The sequence below is a fragment of the Haliotis cracherodii genome, unplaced genomic scaffold (assembly GCF_022045235.1).
Source record: "Haliotis cracherodii isolate W230 unplaced genomic scaffold, xgHalCrac1.p SCAF_6, whole genome shotgun sequence".
NCBI lineage: Eukaryota > Metazoa > Mollusca > Gastropoda > Lepetellida > Haliotidae > Haliotis > Haliotis cracherodii.
Window position 1 is genome coordinate 9,426,893 of NW_027266319.1, and position 16,389 is coordinate 9,443,281.

General features: G+C 42.2%; 1 protein-coding gene across 3 annotated transcripts in view; it reads right to left on the bottom strand.

The window, feature by feature from the left end:
• The window catches only part of LOC139444600 (cylicin-2-like), a 40,653-nt gene that overhangs the window by 10,781 nt on the left and 13,483 nt on the right, over positions 1–16,389 (bottom strand). For 2 of the 3 annotated variants that reach the window (XM_071225504.1, XM_071225505.1), the window contains exon 4: positions 1,774–1,871. In XM_071225504.1, coding sequence (XP_071081605.1) covers positions 1,774–1,871 — 98 coding nt within the window. Of the gene's footprint in view, positions 1–1,773; positions 1,872–2,027; positions 2,585–16,389 lie in introns of those variants that run through there. The other variant, XM_071225503.1, reaches the window with a different exon arrangement.

Below are 16,389 nucleotides of genomic sequence, written 5' to 3' on the forward strand. Positions count from 1 at the left end.
TGATCCACGCCAGCCATGGTACTCAACAAGAGGATCACAGTGATCCACACTAGCCATGGCTCTCAACCAGAGGATCACAGTGATCCACGCCAGCCTTGGTACTCAACCAGAGGATCACAGTGATCCACGCCAGCCATGGTACTCAACAAGAGGATCACTGTGATCCACACTAGCCATGGCTCTCAACCAGAGGATCACAGTGATCCACGCCAGCCATGGTACTCAACAAGAGGATCACTGTGATCCACGCCAGCCATGGTACTCAACAGGAGGATCACTGTGATCCACGCCAGCCATGGTACTCAACACAGAGATCACAGTGATCCACACTAGCCATGGTACTCAACAAGAGGATCACTGTGATCCACACTAGCCATGGTACTCAACAAGAGGATCACTGTGATCCACGCCAGCCATGGTACTCAACAGGAGGATCACTGTGATCCACGCCAGCCATGGTACTCAACACAGAGATCACAGTGATCCACACTAGCCATGGTACTCAACAAGAGGATCACTGTGATCCACGCCAGCCATGGTACTCAACAAGAGGATCACTGTGATCCACGCCAGCCATGGCTCTCAACCAGAGGATCACAGTGATCCACGCCAGCCTTGGTACTCAACCAGAGGATCACAGTGATCCATGCATGTCTTGGTACTCAAACCGACAGCAGAATCACAAGGCAATTCACTAATGGGTTGACGAGAGGAGACATAGGAATACTAGTATGTGGAAATATTGAACATATGAGATACGCTATTTACAACGTCATCTGCTTCATCAGATCAATTCTACAATGGAGCAATATCTCTTTTTGTGAGGTATAGTGAAATGGATATAATTGTAGCGATTTGAAACGTTACAGCATTTAAATTAGAAAGTTGTTTTGCATCAATATTTATGACTTGGCAATAAAGTGAATTTTTTGGCAACCTCTATTAGTTAGTGCACATTGAACTGCACGATGACACTCTCATACCTGACAAGATGTTTTTAAATATCGGTAAAGTTCAACTAGGAATGCTCTACCTACCCTTACAAGTGAAGGCTACCCTTTCACGTTGAAGTACTACACACTATTGTTACATGACATTTTCAGTCATCACTGTGGTAGACCAACCTGGCATTTCAAATCATAATCGCTGACTTTTCAGTTTTGACATGCCAGTATAAAAGAAAGGAAAACATACTGCCTAGGGAGCAGAGAACGTTGAACAGATGACACTGAACCGTTGACGAGTATCTGTGGTTTTTACGTTTGTGCCATGTTAAGACAATATGATATTATCCTTACCACCGTTTATTGTTATTATAGTAAATATACCTATTTATAATGTCATCTCATTTCCTCCCTGTGAGCTTTCATCATCTGGCCCACAGCTGAGGCACAATGACGGCTATTATTCTTTAGATGAGTCGGACTGTATGTCAGCAGAATGGGAACCCCCAATTAGGTCATTAGCTTGGCACTTCTTAATGACAGTGCACTTAAACTGAACTGAGGGAGAAGCGAGCCACGCGTCACTGACACTAGGACACAACAAGTGCTTATATAGTTACAACTTCCGTTTTGACATGGTATTTACGACATGCTCATTCAGGATATATTGTTGTCAAAGTCGACTTCAACGGATTGGGGTTTGTTCTGTTCGTCGTGTTTATCGTCCAGGAATTGAAAAAGTTCAGACGTCAACGTCAATCGCTTGTCAACTGCAAAAAAACGAATTATGCCGTCGAGGTGATTGATGAGGTCAAGGTCACGCGACTACCTTATTTGGATCGCTGTTCTCTCTGTCGTCTGCTTCCTGTTCCCAATCCTGGTTCTCCTTCCAGTCCTCAGCCTCGTCTTCGATCAGCGGCTCGGACTCTGAAAATATAACACAAACATGGATTAACAACAATGTTCCTGAAATAAAATATCGTGGAAAACGCATTCATATATGGACCCTTTCTGGTTTAGTCCGCCATTCACTGCAAAACAACGGACATTCTTTCTGAAAAAAATTAAGTTTAACAAACTTACTCTTGACTTTTGGGTTCGGTTCAGTGCCTTTGAAACTATTAACTTCATATTTATCAGCTTCGCTAGCCTCAACCGTGGCTTGGCCTTTGTTCTTTAGATTCTCCGCCAAAGACTTCTTCAATGCTTTTGCTTCGGATTTGGCAGATTCAAGACCAGCATATCGGTTGATCCGTTTCAGCGATCTCTCGCATTTGTTGCATAAATTTACAGAAGCGTAGTCACTCTGGAACTGAACCCCGAGGATCTGTTCAAACAGTTTACGTGTCTCCTCGGCATCGTCGCTGGTGAGGACGGTGAAGCAGCGGCCGTCGAGGCGAAGGTTGACGCCACAGACGAGGCACCAAGGGTCCGGGCCTTTCTTATTCTTCCCAGCAATAAACACGCCCTTTTTCGCGGTAGGTGGTGGCATATTTCTGAAGCACCACTTGAAGTTGATCGTATATTGTAAAGCAAACAGTGGTCTTCACAGTTCAAACTTGTAATACCATGTTGCCAACCGGCCTCTCCTGGTGAACGCACTTGTCACTAAAACGTACCCTAACGTGTCTTGCTCAGCTGTGCCATATGCTGTTGGTCTTGAGAGAATTGACTGTTTTCATCTCTCTGACCTGAAACCTGTTGCATCTCACATCGGCAGTTATTTACCGATACACCTCCGCTATGTCAAAGCTTAAATCAATACGTAACGGGAATAACATATTCCTACGATTTCTATGCATGTTTATAGTTCCACCTACCTGGCCCCAGGGCGTGACGTTCCGCTACAGTAAGCTCTGATATGTGCTGGGAAGGAGACACGCCACAACGGCTGCGTCAACTGTGCAGTCAATGTAGGACATATTAACAATTTGGAAGCATGTAATTGCTGGGATAATTGCAGCTAAATATATAAAGCCCTGAATCCCGACTGTGCCCCGACCGGCAATGCATAATGGGACATTTTACAGATAGTTTCTGCTCTTGAAAGTATAGACTAGCGTGACATGCAGACACACACGTGTCAATATCAGTTACATTGTAACACGTGTTAATCATCGGTTACATTGTGTCATATGTGTAATATTTCGGTAACATTGTGGCACGTGTGTCATATTTTGGTTACATTGTGCCACATGTGTAATACATTTGTAACACTATATTACATGTAATATTTCGGTTACATTGTGCCACATGTGGAATATTTCAGTTACATTGCGCAACATGTGTAATATTTCGGTAACATTGTGGCACTGGTGACATATATAGGTTACATAATACCAGACGTGGCATACACTGGTGACACATATCGGTCACATAATACCACACATGGCAGACACTGGTGGCATATATCGGTTACATAATACCCACGTGGCAGACACTGGTGACATATATCGGTCACATAATACCACACGTGGCATACACCGGTTAGATATATCGGTTACATAATACCACACGTGGTATACACCGGTGAGATATATCGGTTACATAATACCACAAGTGTCATACACTGGTGAGATATATAGGTTACATAATACCACACGTGGTATACACTGGTGACATATCGGTCACATAATACCACACGTGGCATACACCGGTGAGATATATGGGTTACATAATACCACACGTGGTATACACCGGTGAGATATATCGGTTACATAATACCACACGTGGTATACACCGGTGAGATATATCGGTTACATAATACCACACGTGGCATACACTGGTGAGATATATCGGTTACATAATACCACACGTGGTATACACCGGTGACATAAAACGGTTACATAATACCACACGTGGTATACACTGGTGACATATATCGGTTACATAATACCACACGTGGTATACACTGGTTACATATACCGGTCACATAATACCACACGTGTCATACATCGTTGACACATATCGGTCACATAATACCACACGTGTCATACATCGTTGACATATATCGGTCAAATAATACCAGACCTGAATCAGTTGTGTTGTTCTGGAAAATGTGAAAAAACCTTTAATTTTTCATTTATCGAAGGCGGTTAATAAATTGTTTACTTATGCATATATAATAGGCATTCTAGAATCTCAAGTATGTCATCTGCAAGTGAGTGAGTGAGTTGGGTTTAACGCCGCTTTTAACAGAATTCCAGTTATATCACAGCGTGTCAGCTTTATGTGGGAGGAAAGTCCGAAGTTTACCACAATATTGAAACCCAAGAGAACTGGTGTTGTACTGACAAACCTAGAAATATAACCCGGGTGAAGATTCGAACACAGAATCAAGTTTCTGGCGTGAGCAGGGGACGCAACTCTGCACAGCGAATTGCGGCCCCTTTATTATCTCAAAAGTGAGGAGAGCACGTTTACGTTTTTCCTCTGAAGAGTTTCCTTTAATAGCGATACTGCTGTCCAGCTTTGTAAATAGAAAACATAAAACAAATGAATTACTAGTACATGATCAAACTATAATTATTCCAAAAGGTAAATAACTTAAAGCTCTGAATACACGACACTTTAATGATGTACTATTCATCCAAGAGCGGAACACTAACACTCGTCCCTTTCCGTAACCTGCAAGAAGACGGCTTGTCCCGGAATAACACGAGTTGTTCACGAAGGTAGCAGACTTTACACCTGGCCGTGAGTGAGTGAGTGAGTGAGTTTAGTTAACGCCGCTTTGAACGATATTTAAGTTATATCATGGTTTGTCAGTTTGATGTGGAAAAAGAACCCTACTCCGGTGGTAAAATACACGAGTACGGGTGCGGTGATGACAACCCTAGCCCAAGGGACGCAACTCTGCACGGTGAATTGCTGCTCTTATGGGCCAGCCCCCTTTGAGGTAGATGTGAGGGGTGGCTGGAACGTTCTGAACCTCACGATGATCACCTTCTCGAGGCAAGAGCGTCCACTAGCCTTTGTATCAAAGTCTTGTTTCCCCCCCCCCCCCCCTCTGTCACGTCAAGCCCACTTTCCTGTGCTCAATATGATTGGACTATCGCACATATCGATAGTCCATTCAGAGAACGGTTCACAAAATCAACATTCACGATAGGCACACCTTCGTATGAATGTGATTTATTAACGCCCCCAACCCCCAAACGATTGTCTATGTTTTTTGTGAAAGAGATGAAATCGCGAATGTTTTCGTTATCTGATCGTCTAAAGTAGTCGCCATCTTTGTGAAGCTATATGAGATAAGAACAGCGATCTGATTGGATATCGCGTTTTCATTACAAGGGGCACAACTCGTGATCTACGAGAGGAGGCGCTAGGGTTGAGCCAAAAAAGTGGCCTTGGTGTGGCAAGGGTAGAAACAAAGGCTTTGATATAGGCTTGTGGACACGCTTGCCTCGGGGGGTGCACGATGAAAGACTGTGTTGATGGAGCTGGTCGGTAATTATTTTTCAACATAATCCCAGTGGGTGATGAGTGCACCTACCACGCACAACACCCGGGTTTGATTCTTATAATGGTGCAGTTTCCGTGGCAATTCACGATTCGTAGAGCTGATGTTGTTTTACGTTCATCCATTGTAGAACATTCACATCTTAGCGACGCTTTCATTTTAAAGGGAGAATGCGATCCCATGTGTATTCCCTGCCAGTGTCAACATACCAGGAAACAGTGAGGAGACAGCACTTATTCATGATACATAATTTAATGTTTTCACTATGACAACACTATGTATATAACCATAACCTTTTAGCAATTCTTGAAAGTAATGGACTTTATACAAAACATAGACTGGAGTAATAATTTCTTCGCTCTCTCTGATATTTGACGTGTATTTTATGTAATCTTCAACATTGTAATCAAAGATTGTTATTTATATGCAAATGCTGAAAAATAATTCCCAGGTTTTCGCCGCTAATAGCGTTTAGCAATACTTTTGTTATCATTCTCCAATCACGATACCACCACATGTTGCAAATAAGCGTAAAACACTGAACACTCACAAACTTCACGTATACAGTATATCAGTATATAAACTGCGTGCCCGTGCGTGGAATCAAATTGAAAATATGTATTATTTCCAACTTACGTTTGAAATCAGTAGATCAAATGGTTCCATTACCGTCTTAAGTCCCCAATGCTTCACCCACAGAGAGCCAGTAAACGTGTATGGCTATATGTCTGAGGTCGGGTGTCGGTTTAATGGGATGTAAATGGTGACAGAAGGCAATCCAGTGATTGAAGGTTCAGTTTCAATCTATGATATGCATATGAAACTCATAGATTTATCAATACCGTGAGTCATGCTACCACGACGAACATTGTGAAACTGCTCGTTCTTCACGATACCACAAAGGTTGATGGCGGTTTTAATGTGTTTTTATTACCTAGCGATAAAATAGCTACAGATCACTGCTGACTGGCGGTATACCACAGGACAGCATCGGGCACTGGTCAATAGTGTCAGCAGTGCAGGCCGGGATACAATGGGAACGAGTTCTTGTTGAAGTGTTCTCCAAATTATATCTTACTTCAACGGCCATTTTGGCCATCTTATTCCCATTTTGACCATCTTTTCACATTCTGGCTATCTCAATTCCATTTTGGCCATCTTATTCCCATTTTGACCATCCTTTTCACATTTCTCAATTCCATTTTGGACATCTTATTCCAATTTTTAGCAATCTTATTCCCATAATTGACATCTTATTCCCATTTTGGGCATCTTATTCCATTTTGGCCATTTAACATCTCCCATTCATGACCTGAATCGTTCAGTGAGTGAGTGAGTGAGTGGGTGGGTGAGTGGGTGGGTGGGTGGGTGAGTGAGTGAGTGAGCTGGGTTTCAAACATTTGAACATTATTTCAGTTAAGTCCATGCAATTATGCTCAGCGATTAACATCGCCTTAAATCTTTAAAACCTCGCAAGTATTTTCGGAACAGATCTAAAAAGATATTTTTAAAATCCCAGAAGATCAAATAGTCAGCCCTGGACTAACATATGAAATCTGGTATTACACAATACAAATATCTCGTCTAATTATTTTTTATGCTGAGTTTTAGCTGGCTAGACTTGTTTTTAATGATCGAGACTGTTTGGGTTTCCAAATGCTACAGATATATTCCACACCCATGGCGCAGGGCTAAGTCGGCCTCTCAGCAAGTCACAAACTGGGTTATCGAGTTCCCACCACCGCCGCAGACAAATGTCACGTATACTCTGCTATGCGGCATGCTAGCACTATTATATTAACCATTTGATGACCCTATTAACGCCACACATATTTATACGAATATAGTTCAACAGTATTTTAGGCGACAAATATCAAATACCATCACATACAAATGGCGATAGTGACACCGGGTGAATTAATCTGTTGCCAGCATGTTTCCCGTCTTCCATGTCAAGGCCATGTTGAACAAATCACACCTGACATGTTATGTAAAATCACAGACTACGGTCTCTGGTAAGATGCAACATGGCCCAATGACCTTGGAAGTCAGAAACATTAATTGTACTCGATCCGAGTTTTCAAATCACAATAACAACCTCCGATTTATACGTGCCGGTTGCTGAAACTAATATTATATGAAAATACAACTTTCACAATCCTTATCGGTAGGTAGATGACATGACATGAAATGGCAGATTAACTAATATAGTAATATGGAAGAATCGGGTGGCCCTGAAGTATGTACACGTTTGGAGGTTGCAGCATGCAGAGTTGCACGTTACGTTTCAAATTCAGTTTAGCACCGTCCATTATACGAGTACGTTTCATATTGCTCTACACTGAAAAGCAAAATATTGTTATCTCTTTAATGACAACACAAAGCAGTAACGGGAAGGAAAACAACTTTATCACTATTCCTCGCCAAATATACTGAACCGCAAAAGAAACGTCACCACTGAAGATATATGAAAAACCTTATTTGTCTAAACATACTTTGAGACTTTGAAATTTGGCAAAACTGATAATCAAGGTTGAAATTAAAGCGTCAAATGTTCTTTAAGTGAAACACAACACTAGTCTCAGAGAAAATGGCATCACAAGTCAGTATCTCGTGTGTCCGCAGTGTGCATTGATGACTGCCGTGCAACGTCGATACATGGAAGGCCATGGGCACTTGAGCCCACACTCTGAGGAACGCCTGACGCAGTTCAGCTCCAGTTGTCGGCCTTGGTCGGACGTCATTCAGCCGTCTTTGAATCTCGTCCCACAGGTGCTCAATGGGATTTAAATCGGGACTGAGGGCAGGCCACTGCATGGTTCTGAGGCCATTCTGCGCTTGTTGCTCTTACATTGTGGGCACGGGCGTTATCATGCTGAAACTCGTGGTTGCGGCGACATGCCAAATGCGCGTGGTCTCAAGACTTGATCAATGTACCGAGCTGCTGTGACACCTTTGCCTCTCAATGGACCGATGTTCTGGAAGACCACAAGGCCGACCCTCTGTGCAAGACCAATACAACCCCACACCATGATGCTCGGACCACCCAACGAGTCTCTCTCAACAACACAAGCATCCGAATAACGTTCCCCATGGCACCAGACCCTCTCTCCCCCTCTTTCCCTCCCTCGTCTGGGAAGAGGATTCTTCTCCGCTGCTTGTGGCGCCAATTCTGGTGCTGTGTTGCCCACTGAAGACGGTCCCGGCGAGGACGTGGTGTCAGAATGGGTCCTCGGTGTGGCCTGTGACAGTGGAGGTGTCTGCTCGTCAATCGTCGACGCACGTTGTCCGCACTCATTTGTCGCTGGTGTTCCCATGGTCTGTCAAGCTTTTTCCGCAGCAGTAACAAAGCGATCTTGAAGATGCTGTCGCACAATCTGACGATCCTGACGTCGGGTGGTGACCCTTGGTCTTCCACTACGTGGTCGGTCATCTGTAGTGTAGGTGTTCTGGTACCGTTGCTGGAGCCTGTATATTGTCCTTACGTGGACTTGAAATGCATTGGCTACCTGTCGGGCGGTTTGTCCAGCTTGCAATTATCCAAGGGTTTGGTGTCGCTGATTTCTTGTCAGTTTTGACATGTGATAGCAATTGAATAACGAATGAATGTTATCCGACATGGGTGGATTTTTATAGGGCAAGAAATGGGAGAACGCATGTGCATTTCAGTTTGCACGGAACTCACGTGCATCGGGTTACCATGGCCGTTGCCGTGATGCGCTTGGGCAATCGGTTTTATTCTCATCTGCTTTGTTTTTTATCATCAAATTTCATTTTTCCGGACAAGGTAATTTTAAATTTTAGAAACTTTGACAAAATTTACCCAGATATTTAAATGACACCTTTTCATGCAATGTTACTTGGGGTAACGTTTCTTTTGTGGTTCAGTATAGTAGTGAACATGAACTATAAAATAGAGAAGAGATAGGCACCTGGGCCGCTGTATGTTATCCGAAGAAAATATTAAATGTGAAATTAATACACACAAAAGATCCCTCCTCTAGAAAAATAACCAGGTTTTGATAAGTATCGCTTAGAAAAGTTAACTTCAGTAGTTTCTTAGAAAACTTGACCCCGTTGCAGACAGTAGGTAAAACAACATGGATCAAGGCCCGAACTCTGTAAATAATTGCTTTGAACTGTCTTGACAAGTATCGCTTAGATAAGCATACATGTAACTTCAGTGGTTTCTAAAAAAACTTGTCCCCATTTCACACAGTATGCACTTAGTTGAAAAACATAGAACAAGGGTCTTAACTCTGTAAAAATGAATTTACAACACCAGTTTTTACGAACTCATGTGAGATCATTACCAGTAAAATCATTGTTTAAAATTTCATTTCTCTGTCTTAAATAGTTTTGGAGAAGATTTTTGTCCCCTTTGAGAAGCGGACGGAAGGTCGGACGGACGAGCTCCGTTCCTATATCTCCCGCCCCACTTCGTGGCGGGGTATAATAAACTGTTGATTGTGACACAGTATATAACTAAAACTGATACTCGTTTCTTTATAAAAACCAGCTCCATTTAATGAATCGATTTACAGATGTTGACCTAATTATGATTACCACACATGGTAGTACGACTGAATATCAATTTCATTTTCGATTTGCATAATAAATACACCTATTGATTTTTCGATTTTCCTTTGAGTGCAAAACTTGTCCATTGTCTGGCATCTCCATGACACAGGTATGCTGCAATTGGTGTTACGCATTATTTAATACATGAAGTGATGTGATAAATAACAAGCAGCAGTTATTAACTATCGATTACATCATAATAACTGTATGTATTACGATTTATGTATGTAGTGATATTTAGATCAAAGCAAATATTAGGCATATTTAAAATGCGTACTTTAGTTCGAGGTTAATGTGGACGGAGAAAAAAGATTCACCTTGTTCAAAGGCATTCCTTACGGAGGTTCATAAGGGACGCTAACATGTTTTCGTAATGTCAAAGTGTTTTTCCATATAACTCCGCGTATTACAAGTGTTTCTTTTGGAATTCTACAGGTTTTTCCTTTGCTACAGCAAACCATTAAAAATATACTACAAAACTACAGAAACAATAACAAAGGAAGTGTGCGTCTTAAACCTCCGGAAAGTAAAAAAGAAAGAAAGAATATTGACAAAATCTCTCGAAAACAAAACAAGAAACGTAGAAAAGAGTTCGTTGAAAATAACATGCAAAAAATCAAAATTTACAAAAAAAACGAAAACTGAAAACTTTTTCCACAGTGGTGTAATATATTCCATCCGCGGTGAAAATGTAATACTCCGCGGTGGGAATATTTACACAAGGGTGACAAAGTTTACACGGAGGTGAGAATATATTCACAAACGTAATGAAAATAGTCTTTGAAAGTTTTCTGAAATTATTTTCATGATTCTGATTGGATTCTTCGGTGTTTCCTTTTCTAAAATATGTGTAACAAGTCGAATAATTACATATGATACCAGAAAGATATTAAAAATGTCGAAAACGGCTCCATATCCCTTATGAGGCCACAATTACTTCCTTAAGTGTTCAATGTCTATGTTCAAACTGTATTAGGTTGTGGCGAGATTTAAGTGAGTGAGTGAGTTGGGTTTAACGCCGCTTTTAACAGGATTCCAGTTACATCATGGCGTGTCAGCTTAATGTGGGAGGAAAGCCTGAAGTGATGCAGGTCTCAGACGTTTACCACTTTGGTGAAACCCACGAGCACGGGGATGGTCTGACAAACCTAGAAACATAAACGGGTCGATCCGGGATTCGAACCCACATTCATAGGTTGCTGGCGTATAAGTATGTAAATGTAAATGTTTCAGGGTGTGAAAACAAATGATTACTTTGAAAATGTTCTTCCATTTATGAAATAACATGTCTCACGACCGTAGCGTGTGTTTATTGCAAGAGCTTCACTGCCCGCTGCCCTCGTGAAGATCCGAGCGAAGAGGCGACTTACGGGATCAGGTGGTCAGGCTCGCTGACTAAGTAAATGCATGTCATTTTATCCCAATTGAGTGGATCGATGCTCACAATATCAATGACTGGAGTGACCGGTCCAGACTCGATTATATACAGACTGCAGTCAAATAGCTGGAATACTACTGAATGCGGCGTTAAAGAAACAAAAGAATCAAATCAAAGATAATAAGGACGGACCAACCGACGACCGGCGTATATTGGCACATCTGCGGTAAACAGTTGTGGAATCTGTACAATGCATTTTTCATGACTATTAATTTCGCATTCTACATTGTTATATCAATGACGTCGCGGTCTTTTAAAACATCTTTTCTGCAAGGAATCAATTTTGTTCGTTTAATGTCACAGACATTTTGAGGGAGTTTCCCAGCTTCGTTATGTGATAATAAAGCAAGCTGTGCGGGAGTTGTCAAAGCTCCCTCCTACTCAGATTGATCCGGTTGTGGTGTGTTAAATAGTCAGGGCGATACTGTCATCATCACAATAGAATGGCGTCAGTCGTCATGCAGACATTATAGCCACCAGCGTGTCCATATGACTCGTACGACCTGTGACGGTAGCAGTCCATGGAATTCAGTGAGTGATTGTAATTCACATCATAGTGGAGACTAGAAGATCTAGAGAAACACGTGACCTCAATACGTCACAATGGTATTTTGCATACGACACCAGTGTGATATAAAACTAACACATCAACATTTTGATTGAACATATCTCGCAGAACAAGTACTTATGGTAAGAAAAATAATGCATGCTTTGAGCCTCGTTTTGGCTTGAAGCAGTGCTTGAAATAAGCACTCAAAAGATACCTTTAAGTAAAGCCAGACAAACCAGACGCATCGTTGATTACATAAATAATGTATTACACGAATAAAACCATAAGAATAACAAAACGTCCGAATTTCATTCTCAGCTCCCTGAGGGGCCATACAACCAAGCTGCGTCATAAGGCGCTGGGAGGTTTCAATCACGTTACAATCTCATCCTCTCAATTAGGAAGACTGGATACCGGGTGTCCTATAAACGCCTGCCCTAGAATAACAGTGTGCGAATAACCCCTAAGCTAACGCAGTTGATGTTGGGTCTTTAATAACGAACAACAACAAATGTATGATCAACCACATATGAATAGTTCCTAAAATTCTAAACAAAACACCTGGAGTTGGGTCTCCAACAGACGCCGAATCGCTAATACACGCCACCAGTAACACTAAGTGAATAATGAATCATTGAGACATATATTATCAGTTCCTGAACTTCTTTAATGATGAAGAAAGTGCGTTAAGTCTCTTATTGAGACCGTATGTTCAGTACAAACATTACATGATTGAATCAACGTTAAGAAATCATATGGTTGATGCCAATAACCCTTGGCCATGATAACCTAATGTGCCTATTAGGGGAAATACGGTATTTCACGCAGCGCAACTTGCACAGTGGATCTATTTTACGGCCACAAATACAAGTTCGGTCGATGACATCATTGGACTACAGCAGGTTGCATCACAAAATTCCCCGACAGACCTACCTGCAAATGGTGGAACTTGTCGGGTCTTGTTGTTATGGATATAAACTCCCCACGAGGTCTTGACGGAGAATGTAAGCCCGGGGAGTCAAGAAAATTAGGTCGAACCCAAGGGGAGGGCGGAAGGCCCGACCCAATTTTCTTGACTCCCCGGGCTTACATTCTCCGTCAAGACCGAGGGGGAGTTTATATCCTACTTATGAACCGTCTAAATGCAAGAAATACCAGGAACATAAGAAAACATCGACATACCTTATAGTGAAACAATACAGTGTATCGCGGTATAAAAGGAATTCGCTCAAAGTGTGCGAGCGAAAAAACACGTGCAGTCTGGACTAGATGGAGTCATGACATGATGATCTGAAAAAATTCTCATCACCTGCCCCAGTAGCTCAGTGGGTTACAAAACTTAACACGATATGTGAGCAAGCAGGTTCGATTCACGTCATGGGAATTTCATGTTTAAAACAAATTTCTGACTTTTAACCAATCATCAAACACAATTGTGTTCACATCAAGAGGCAAGTTTAAAAACGTTCAATTTCACGGAATGCCCGCTCACCCGGGCAGCCTGGGAGAATAACTACTTCACGGGTTTACCCCAGAAAAGTCGAACCGTGTCTATAACACAGTGACATTGTTAGAGGTTTATAAAAATCAGTACTTCTCTTGATTTTGGGCATATCTGAGTCAGGGTTTAGGACATCTTACGGGTGGGCGAGGATCGATAGGTGTTCACATGTGGTCAGGTGAGGTGAAATGGGCTCAAAGAACGTCATAACGTTGCGTTAAGGATTATGTGCAGGAGAAACCATGTCTCCGAGGGATTACTAGAGATTGTAAACCCTCACATGAGGGAACGTCCCGGACGAAGGGCCTACGTCCCCTTCGGTATGTCACCTCCTGTCAGGGTTTACAATCGCTGGAAATCCCAAGGAGAAATGGTTTGTTCAACTTATAAACCGACCCATCGCATAGACAACGTTTTTAATTAAATAACTGTAATAAAAACTCTCAAATGTATAACCTGTATCGGAGATGAAATATCGCCTGCAGTCGTGAACTCGGTTTAACGAAACCGGTGACCTCGGCACGTGGGTTTCGCAATGGCACGAAATCTGCACGTGCGTCTCGTAGGCTGTTCGTAGTGTTTGTTCTATCAAGGGTTTACAATGATTGTAAGCCCTCCTTCGAGGTGTTACCACAATTCCAAAAACTCCATATCGAGTTAGACAAACAGCCAGTAAGTTTATAACGCACTTGTAGCGACGTGCATGCATGGGTGGGTGTGGTTGCTTGTACTAGTCCGGAGTAATGCCGGTTTCACAGTGCTGAGATACCATGCCGCAGTTTAACATGGATACCCCACTCAGACACAGTATACTGACTCCGAGCCGACCAGTCCTTGCCGAGCGCCAGACATGGTAACAACGCGGTAATGACGCGGCCGGGGATCGAACCACCGACCTTCCGTTCTCCGGACAGACGCTCTACCACGAGACCATGGAGTCATGTTGAACCGATATTGGGAATCAAGAACTAATCTAGTGTTGTACCAGGAACACGATATACAACATATGAAATGAGGGGAACGGCTGGTTAAGCGACCAAAGGCGCTGGAACTCGCGGTTCAAACTGAGTTGCGTCCCTTAGTTGTCCGAATCATCAGATTCTGTTCGAGTTCGAATCTTAAATTTGGCACGATTATGATAGTTCTTTTGACAGCAATAGTCAAGCGCCGCGATTCTCTGTGCAGAGTTGCGACCCTTGGGCACGCCAGAAACCTATGATAGTGGGTTCGAATCCCGGTTCGCCCCGATTATGTTTCTTGGTTTGTCAGCACCATACCCGTGCTCGTTGGTTTCACTGAAGTGGTAAATGCGGCGTTAAACCCAACCCACTCAATTCAACAAAATAAAAAAAATGTAAAGGACCCACGTCTTAGTGCTTCCCTCTCAAATAAAGCTGACTCGGTGAAACAACTGAAGCATCGTTCAAACTCGCAAAGATAAGGCCAACAAGAGATTCCAAGCACTACAACAGTCGACTGACCACGTATCGAAAGGAAACATTCAATAAAGAATATGTGACCAAACAAAACGAAAAAATATATAGAATACAGACCTTGAACATACAGTGTTTGTCTGGATAATGGCTGGTCTGTTGTACGAAGGTTTAACATGCATGAAACAGTTGTCAATAATCAATAAATACCATCGTCCACATTCTGTATGACTCAGTGTCGGTATATATATGCTGTCTGTAAACATGCCGAGTGAACACAATGCACCACGGCGGGATAATTAGTGGGACATTACACATCACCAATACAGAGCAGTAATCAGACATCGTTAGCATTCCGCAGACTTAATGTAGACGTATTTGCAGTGTTTTGGTATGTGATTGAGTTAGGTTTTATTATTGGGTGAGTGAGTTAGGCTTAACGCCGCTTTGAACAGTATTCCAGTTATATCACGGTGATGTGGGAGACAAGCCCGAAGTGATGCAGGTCTCAGATGTTTACCACTTTGGTGAAACCTGCTAGCACGGATATGATGCTGGCACAGCGAATTGCGGCGCCTTAGACGATTGGTTGGTTGGTTGGTTGGTTTGTTGTTTAACGCCGCACTCAGCAATATTCCAGCTATATGACGGCGGTCCGTAAATAATCGAGTCTGGACCAGACAATCCAGTGATTGATATCATGAGCATCGATTCACGCAATTGAGATCGATGACATACATCAACCAAGTCAGCGAGCCTGACCACCCGATTCCGTTAGTCGCCTTTTACGACAAGCATAGTCACCTTTTACGGCAAGCATGGGTTGCTGAAGACCTATTCTACCCCGGAATCTTCACGGGTCCTTAGACGATTTGGGTTAGACTTATATTATTAAAAAACATGACCATTTGTCTTGAATTAAAAATATTGGCTGTTCTATAAATATCAAGGTCGTGTATGGTTGTCTATTCATGCGCCAGAAAACAATGTATGGAACCATTGACGTGGATGCGCCAGAAAAAAAAATGTATGGAAGCATTGAACGGGCATACACCAGAAATCAATGTATGGTACTAAAGTACTCACGGAAATGAAAAAAACCTGTTTTTCTCAATTTAAAAATCAACACAAAGTGTTACGTAGCTGAAAATACGAAATAACAAAACAACTCGAAAAGTACTAGTCTGGATTTGCTAGTTTGATCTCAGTGAACAATACAAAATGTACTTTACAGGAGGTAATTTGTCGGCACTTTCAACATTCAAAAATAAAACTAAGTCCAAATTGACATAGCAGAAACAGACTATAGGCATTATGCACCTGTTCTCACCTGTCGTCAAGGTGTCACAGGTCACCTTGATCTACTTACACCTGGTTATGCCCTGTTTCACAATAGTCTGTTTTCTTCACATTTATACACACTTTTACGTGTAAAAAGGCATAAAAACTTTTGATACGCTATATTTGAGCCACGGCC